This window comes from Oncorhynchus clarkii, chromosome 24 (genome assembly GCF_045791955.1).
Source record: "Oncorhynchus clarkii lewisi isolate Uvic-CL-2024 chromosome 24, UVic_Ocla_1.0, whole genome shotgun sequence".
Taxonomy (NCBI): Eukaryota; Metazoa; Chordata; class Actinopteri; order Salmoniformes; family Salmonidae; genus Oncorhynchus; species Oncorhynchus clarkii.
The window spans coordinates 33,557,025-33,566,203 of NC_092170.1; the positions used below are offsets into that span (position 1 = coordinate 33,557,025).

The 9,179-nt window shown below is 52.6% G+C and overlaps 1 protein-coding gene across 1 annotated transcript in view; it reads left to right on the forward strand.

Annotated features, from left to right (window-relative positions):
• LOC139382750 (guanylate cyclase soluble subunit alpha-2-like) overlaps positions 1-8,723 on the forward strand; it is a 109,247-nt gene extending 100,524 nt beyond the window's left edge. The window contains exons 8-9 of the mRNA XM_071126870.1: positions 7,273-7,427; positions 8,485-8,723. Of these exons, the coding sequence (XP_070982971.1) occupies positions 7,273-7,427; positions 8,485-8,704 (375 nt within the window). The 3' untranslated portion in view covers positions 8,705-8,723. The remainder of the gene's footprint in view (positions 1-7,272; positions 7,428-8,484) is intronic.
• The last annotated feature ends 456 nt before the right edge of the window (positions 8,724-9,179 follow it).

Below are 9,179 nucleotides of genomic sequence, written 5' to 3' on the forward strand. Positions count from 1 at the left end.
ACAGATAACTAGAGAGGGGAGAGGGGGACAGAAAAACAGAGAGGGGAGAGGGGGACAGAGAACTAGAGAGGGGAGAGGGGGACAGAGAACTAGAGAGGGGAGAGGGGGACAGAGAACTAGAGAGGGGAGAGGGGGACAGAGAACTAGAGAGGGGAGAGGGGAGAGGGGGACAGAGAACTAGAGAGGGGAGAGGGGACAGAGAAACAGAGGGGAGAGGGGGACAGAGAACTAGAGAGGGGAGAGGGGGACAGAGAACTAGAGAGGGGAGAGGGGGACAGACAACTAGAGAGGGGAGAGGGGGACAGAGAACTAGAGAGGGGAGAGGGGACAGATAACTAGAGAGGGGAGAGGGGGACAGAGAAACAGAGAGGGGAGAGGGGGACAGAGAACTAGAGAGGGGAGAGGGGGACAGAGAAACAGAGGGGAGAGGGGGACAGAGAGGGGAGAGGGGACAGATAACTAGAGAGGGGAGAGGGGACAGATAACTAGAGAGGGGAGATGGGGACAGAGAAACAGAGAGGCGAGAGGGGGACAGAGAACTAGTGAGGGGAGAGGGGGACAGAGAAACAGAGGGGAGAGGGGGACAGAGAACTAGAGAGGGGAGAGGGGGACAGATAACTAGAGAGGGGAGAGGGGGACAGAGAACTAGAGAGGGGAGAGGGGACAGATAACTAGAGAGGGGAGAGGGGGACAGAGAAACAGAGAGGGGAGAGGGGGACAGAGAACTAGAGAGGGGAGAGGGGGACAGATAACTAGAGAGGGGAGAGGGGGACAGAGAACTAGAGAGGGGAGAGGGGGACAGAGAACTAGAGAGGGGAGAGGGGGACAGAGAACTAGAGAGGGGAGAGGGGGACAGAGAACTAGAGAGGGGAGAGGGGGACAGAGAACTAGAGAGGGGAGAGGGGGACAGATAACTAGAGAGGGGAGAGGGGGACAGAGAACTAGAGAGGGGAGAGGGGGACAGAGAACTAGAGAGGGGAGAGGGGGACAAAGAACTAGAGAGGGGAGAAGGGGACAGAAAACTAGAGAGGGGAGAGGGGGACAGAGAATTAGAGAGGGGAGAGGGGGACAGAGAAACAGAGAGGGGAGAGGGGACAGATAACTAGAGAGGGGAGAGGGGACAGATAACTAGAGAGGGGAGAGGGGGACAGAGAAACAGAGAGGGGGGTGGGGGACAGAGAACTAGAGAGGGGAGAGGGGGACAGATAACTAGAGAGGGGAGAGGGGGACAGAGAACTAGAGAGGGAGAGGGGGACAGAGAACTAAAGAGGGGAGAGGGGGACAGAGAACTAGAGAGGGGAGAGGGGGACAGAGAATTAGAGAGGGGAGAGGGGGACAGAGAAACCGAGAGGGGAGAGGGGGACAGAGAAACCGAGAGGGGAGAGGGGACAGATAACCAGAGAGGGGAGAGGGGACAGATAACTAGAGAGGGGAGAGGGGGACAGAGAAACAGAGAGGGGAGAGGGGGACAGAGAACTAGAGAGGGGAGAGGGGACAGATAACTAGAGAGGGGACAGGGGGACAGAGAAACAGAGAGGGGAGTGGGGGACAAAGAACTAGAGAGGGGAGAGGGGGACAGAGAAACGGAGGGGAGAGGGGGACAGAGAGGGGAGAGGGGACAGATTACTAGAGAGGGGAGAGGGGGACAGAGAAACAGAGGGGAGAGGGGGACAGAGAACTAGAGAGGGGAGAGGGGGACAGAGAACTAGAGAGGGGAGAGGGGGACAGAGAAACAGAGGGGAGAGGGGGACAGAGAACTAGAGAGGGGAGAGGGGACAGAGAACTAGAGAGGGGAGAGGGGGACAGAGAACTAGAGAGGGGAGAGGGGGACAGATAACTAGAGAGGGGAGAGGGGGACAGATAACTAGAGAGGGGAGAGGGGGACAGAGAACTAGAGAGGGGAGAGGGGGACAGAGAAATAGAGAGGGGAGAGGGGGACAGAGAAACAGAGAGGGGAGAGTGGGACAGAGAACTAGAGAGTGGAGAGGGGGACAGATAACTAGAGAGGGGAGAGGGGGACAGAGAACTAGAGAGGGGAGAGGGGGACAGAGAAACAGAGGGGAGAGGGGGACAGAGAACTAGAGAGGGGAGAGGGGGACAGAGAACTAGAGAGGGGAGAGGGGGACAGAGAACTAGAGAGCGGAGAGGGGACAGATAACTAGAGAGGGGAGAGGGACAGAGAAACAGAGAGGGGAGAGGGGGACAGAGAACTAGAGAGGGGAGAGGGGGACAGAGAAACAGAGGGGAGAGGGGGACAGAGAGGGGAGAGGGGACAGATAACTAGAGAGGGGAGAGGGACAGATAACTAGAGAGGGGAGATGGGGACAGAGAAACAGAGAGGGGAGAGGGGGACAGAGAAACAGAGGGGAGATGGGGACAGAGAACTAGAGAGGGGAGATGGGGAACAGAGAACTAGAGAGGGGAGAGGGGGACAGATAACTAGAGAGGGGAGAGGGGGACAGAGAACTAGAGAGGGGAGAGGGGTCAGATAACTAGAGAGGGGAGAGGGGGACAGAGAAACAGAGAGGGGAGAGGGGGACAGAGAACTAGAGAGGGGAGAGGGGGACAGATAACTAGAGAGGGGAGAGGGGGACAGAGAACTAGAGAGGGGAGAAGGGGACAGAGAACTAGAGAGGGGAGAGGGGGACAGAGAACTAGAGAGGGGAGAGGGGGACAGAGAACTAGAGAGGGGAGAGGGGGACAGATAACTAGAGAGGGGAGAGGGGGACAGAGAACTAGAGAGGGGAGAGGGGGACAGAGAACTAGAGAGGGGAGAGGGGGACAGAGAACTAGAGAGGGGAGAGGGGGACAGAGAACTAGAAAGGGGAGAAGGGGACAGAGAACTAGAGAGGGGAGCGGGGGACAGAGAACTGGAGAGGGGACAGATAACTAGAGAGGGGAGAGGGAACAGATAACTAGAGAGGGGAGAGGGGACAGAGAACTAGAGAGCGGAGAGGGGACAGATAACTAGAGAGGGGAGAGGGACAGAGAAACAGAGAGGGGAGAGGGGGACAGAGAACTAGAGAGGGGAGAGGGGGACAGAGAAACAGAGGGGAGAGGGGGACAGAGAGGGGAGAGGGGACAGATAACTAGAGAGGGGAGAGGGACAGATAACTAGAGAGGGGAGATGGGGACAGAGAAACAGAGAGGGGAGAGGGGGACAGAGAAACAGAGGGGAGATGGGGACAGAGAACAGAGAGGGGAGAGGGGGACAGAGAACTAGAGAGGGGAGAGGGGGACAGATAACTAGAGAGGGGAGAGGGGGACAGAGAACTAGAGAGGGGAGAGGGGTCAGATAACTAGAGAGGGGAGAGGGGGACAGAGAAACAGAGAGGGGAGAGGGGGACAGAGAACTAGAGAGGGGAGAGGGGGACAGATAACTAGAGAGGGGAGAGGGGGACAGAGAACTAGAGAGGGGAGAAGGGGACAGAGAACTAGAGAAGAGGGGGACAGAGAACTAGAGAGGGGAGAGGGGGACAGAGAACTAGAGAGGGGAGAGGGGGACAGAGAACTAGAGAGGGGAGAGGGGTCAGACAGAGAAGAGGGGGACAGAGAAACAGAGAGGGGAGAGGGGGACAGAGAACTAGAGAGGGGAGAGGGGGACAGATAACTAGAGAGGGGAGAGGGGGACAGAGAACTAGAGAGGGGAGAGGGGACAGAGAACAGAGAGGGGAGAGGGGGACAGAGAACTAGAGAGGGGAGAGGGGGACAGAGAAACAGAGGGGAGAGGGGGACAGAGAGGGGAGAGGGGACAGATAACTAGAGAGGGGAGAGGGACAGATAACTAGAGAGGGGAGATGGGGACAGAGAAACAGAGAGGGGAGAGGGGGACAGAGAAACAGAGGGGAGATGGGGACAGAGAACTAGAGAGGGGAGAGGGGGACAGAGAACTAGAGAGGGGAGAGGGGGACAGATAACTAGAGAGGGGAGAGGGGGACAGAGAACTAGAGAGGGGAGAGGGGTCAGATAACTAGAGAGGGGAGAGGGGGACAGAGAAACAGAGAGGGGAGAGGGGGACAGAGAACTAGAGAGGGGAGAGGGGGACAGATAACTAGAGAGGGGAGAGGGGGACAGAGAACTAGAGAGGGGAGAAGGGGACAGAGAACTAGAGAGGGGAGAGGGGGACAGAGAACTAGAGAGGGGAGAGGGGGACAGAGAACTAGAGAGGGGAGAGGGGGACAGATAACTAGAGAGGGGAGAGGGGGACAGAGAACTAGAGAGGGGAGAGGGGGACAGAGAACTAGAGAGGGGAGAGGGGGACAGAGAACTAGAGAGGGGAGAGGGGGACAGAGAACTAGAAAGGGGAGAAGGGGACATAGAACTAGAGAGGGGAGCGGGGGACAGAGAACTGGAGAGGGGACAGATAACTAGAGAGGGGAGAGGGAACAGATAACTAGAGAGGGGAGAGGGGACAGATAACTAGAGAGGGGAGAGGGGGACAGAGAAACAGAGTGGGGAGAGGGGACAGATAACTAGAGAGGGGAGAGGGGGACAGAGAAACAGAGAGGGGAGAGGGGGACAGAGAAACAGAGAGGGGAGAGGGGGACAGAGAACAGAGAGGAGAGAGGGGAACAGAGAAACAGAGAGGGGAGAGTGGGACAGAGAAACAGAGAGGGGAGAGGGGGACAGAGAAACAGAGAGGGGAGAGGGGGACAGAGAACAGAGGAGAGAACAGAGAAACAGAGAGGGGAGAGGGGGACAGAGAACTAGAGAGGGGAGAGGGGGACAGATAACTAGAGAGGAGAGAGGGGGACAGAGAACTAGAGAGGGGAGAGGGGGACAGAGAAACAGAGAGGGGAGAGGGGGACAGAGAAACAGAGGGGAGAGGGGGACAGAGAGGGGAGAGGGGACAGAGAAACAGAGAGGGGAGAGGGGGACAGAGAAACAGAGGGGAGAGGGGGACAGAGAAACAGAGAGGGGAGAGGGGGACAGAGAACTAGAGAGGGGAGAGGGGGACAGAGAAACAGAGGGGAGAGGGGGACAGAGAAACAGAGGGGAGAGGGGGACAGAGAAACAGAGGGGAGAGGGGGACAGATAACTAGAGAGGGGAGAGGGGGACAGAGAAACAGAGAGGGGAGAGGGGGACAGAGAAAAAGAGAGGGGAGAGGGGGACAGAGAACTGGAGAGGGGAGAGGGGGACAGAGAACTAGAGAGGGGAGAGGGGGACAGAGAAACAGAGAGGGAGTCCATTTTGTACAATGAGAGAAAGATCAAAGTACAACACATTAACTTCTCTCTACTTCTCCATCTCTTTCTATCTATCTCCCCTCACTCTTTCCTCATAACATCTGGCAATCTGTCCATCTCTGTAGCAGTGTGATCAGAACTAGCCAATACCAATCTGTCCATCTCTATAGCAGTGTGATCAGAACTAGCCAATACCAATCTGTCCATCTCTATAGCAGTGTGATCAGAACTAGCCAATACCAATCTGTCCATCTCTATAGCAGTGTGATCAGAACTAGCCAATACCAATCTGTCCATCTCTATAGCAGTGTTATCAGAACTAGCCAATACCAATCTGTCCATCTCTATAACAGTGTGATCAGAACTAGCCAATACCAATCTGTCCATCTCTATAACAGTGTGATCAGAACTAGCCTATACCAATCTGTCCATCTCTGTAGCAGTGTGATCAGAACTAGCCAATACCAATATGTCCATCTCTATAGCAGTGTGATCAGAACTAGCCAATACCAATCTGTCCATCTCTATAACAGTGTGATCAGAACTAGCCAATACCAATCTGTCCATCTCTATAACAGTGTGATCAGAACTAGCCAATACCAATCTGTCCATCTCTGTAGCAGTGTGATCAGAACTAGCCAATACCAATCTGTCCATCTCTATAGCAGTGTTATCAGAACTAGCCAATACCAATCTGTCCATCTCTATAACAGTGTGATCAGAACTAGCCAATACCAATCTGTCCATCTCTGTAGCAGTGTGATCAGAACTAGCCTATACCAATCTGTCCATCTCTATAACAGTGTGATCAGAACTAGCCAATACCAATCTGTCCATCTCTGTAGCAGTGTGATCAGAACTAGCCAATACCAATCTGTCCATCTCTATAACAGTGTGATCAGAACTAGCCAATACCAATCTGTCCATCTCTGTAGCAGTGTGATCAGAACTAGCCAATACCAATCTGTCCATCTCTGTAGCAGTGTGATCAGAACTAGCCAATACCAATCTGTCCATCTCTGTAGCAGTGTGATCAGAACTAGCCAATACCAATCTGTCCATCTCTATAACAGTGTGATCAGAACTAGCCAATACCAATCTGTCCATTTCTGTAGCAGTGTGATCAGAACTAGCCAATACCAATCTGTCCATCTCTGTAGCAGTGTGATCAGAATAGCACACCTTTGCCCTCACGTTTTCCTCGCTCTCTCTTCCTCCCCCTCTTCACTCTCTCTCTGCTCTCGCTCTCTCTCATTGCCAAGGTTACCCACATTAGTGTGCTGGCATGTGCTCAGTGCCATAAGTAACCGTGGAGATGAGATACTGAAGTGGATCATTAGAGATGATGTGTGTTTGTGTGTTGTGTGTCAGACTTACAATGGAGTGTGTTTGAAGTGTGATGATCAAATTTAAATCCCAGCTATAATAATATACTTATAATTACACCTGCTCTTTCCATGACACAGACTGACCAGGTGGATCCAGGTGGAGGCTATGGTCCCTTATTGATGACACTTGTTAAATCCTCTTCAATCAGTGTAAATGAAGGGAAGGTGACAGGTTAAAGAAGGATGTTAAGCTTTGAGACAATTGAGACATGGATTGTGTATGTGTGACATTCAGAGGGTGAATGGGCAAGACAAAATATTTAAGTGCCTTTGAACAGGGTATGGCAGAAGGTGCCAGGTGCAGCGGTTTGTGTCAAGAACTGCAACGCTGCTGGGTTTTTCACGCTCAACAGTTTCCTGTGTGTAATAAGAATGGTCCACCACCCAAAGGACATCCAGTCAACTTGACACAACTGTGGGAAGCATTGGAGTCAACATGGGCCAGCATCCCTGTGGAACACTTTCGAGACCTTGTAGAGTCCATACCCCGACAAACTGAGGAAGTTCTGAGAGAGGGGGGGGGGGGGGGGAACACAATATCAGGTGTTCCTAGTGTTTAGTATACTCAGTGTATAGGTCTGTTTTGTCATGTTACTAACTCCAACAGCGTTCAGCTCAGCCCTATACTGAAACAGTGTTCAACTGATATCTCTCTCTCTCTGCTTCTCCCTCTACTCTCTGCTTCTCCATCCTTCAGCTGCGTATAGGTATCCATACAGGCTCAGTGTTGGCGGGGGTGGTTGGGGTGAGGATGCCCAGGTACTGTCTGTTTGGCAACAATGTCACACTGGCCAGCAAGTTTGAGTCTGGGAGCCACCCTCGATGCATCAACGTCAGCCCAACCACATACTGGTGAGTACACCTGTGTGTGTGTGTGTGTGTGTGTGTGTGTGTGTGTGTGTGTGTGTGTGTGTGTGTGTGTGTGTGTGTGTGTGTGTGTGTGTGTGTGTGTCTGTGTGTGTGTGTGTGTGTGTGTGTATGTGTGAGGGGGGAGAATGAATGGCAATAGAGCAGCTTTCAGTCTCTAAGGACATTTGAGTAAGAAACAGTCACTGCATTTGTGATACGTCATAAACACACGACCGCAAGCACACACACACACACCCACGCACACTCACACACACACGCACACGTACACACACACACACACACACAGTGACTGATGTTGAGTCAAACGCTGCCTGTGGAGGCACTTTGTGATGAGAACTGATCATAGTGTTCTCTCCCTCTCTCCCTCTCTTTCCCCTCTCTCCCTGTCTATGGTGTCCCTTATGTGAGTCAGTGAGTCAAAAGCGTTGCCTTGGAAACCTCTCTGTTTTTGCAGTCAAGGATGTTCTCTTCTCAGAATCACAAATTATTTGCACGACACAGAGGGCTAATTGTTGCAGATTTAAACCAACCTGTGTGTGTGTGTGTGTGTGTGTGTGTGTGTGTGAATGGTGATGAATAAATCCAGTGTGTGTTCTGCCTTCTCTGCTAATATCTCTGTGGACTCAGCATATGTACACACTGTGTAATTGCTTGCTTGCGTGTGTGTGTGTGTGTGTGTGTGTGTGTGTGTGTGTGTGTGTGTGTGTGTGTGTGTGTGTGTGTGTGTGTGTGTGTGTGTGTGTGTGTGTGTGTGTGTGTGTGTGTGTGTGTGTGTGTGTGTGTGTGTGTGTGTGTGTGTGTGTGTGTGTGTGTGTGTGTGTGTGTACAGATACCCCCCTGCAGCACAAACACACAACTGTAGCTTGTGAATAATGCCTGGGTTTGTGATTGGCCTTATCTCATTCTGAACAGGGCTACATCACTCCCTGGAGAGTCACTGCTGTTTGGAGAAATAGCCAAATCCCACTCTGCAGCCAAATATAACACACAGTCATCATGTGTTTTCAAATCTCTCTCCTCTTTCTTTCCCTCTCTCCAGGCTGCTGAAAGACGATTGCTCCTTCTCTTTTGTCCCTCGTTCCCGGTTGGAGCTTCCTGATAATTTTCCGAAGGAGATCCCGGGAACATGCTACTTCCTGGAGGGAGGGACTTCCCATAGCCACACCTCCCTGACAAGCTCCCGTTCCGCCCCCCCAGAGCCCATGAGGAAAGTGTCTTACAGCATCGGCACCATGTTCCTGCGAGAGACCAGTCTATAGGCTCCCAAAACACAGACACACACACTGCATCAACACACACACACACACACACTGCATCAACACACACACACACACTGCATCAACACACACACACACACACACACACACACACACACTGCATCAACACACACACACACACACTGCATCAACACACACACACACACACACACACACACACACACACACACACACACACACACACACACACACACACACACACACACACACACACACACACACACACACACACACACACACACACACTGCATCAACACACACACACATTGCATCAACATACACACACAACTCTAAACCTATAGCCCAAACCCTACCCCATGTTTAAATAGGAGACTTATAGAGATGACAATACCCTCCTACCCCAAACCAGGACGCAGTCCTCTTAACAACCTCCCTCGCTTTTCCATCTAGAAACAGACACTCCTCGCTTCACCAACTACAACCGGTTGTTACCAAG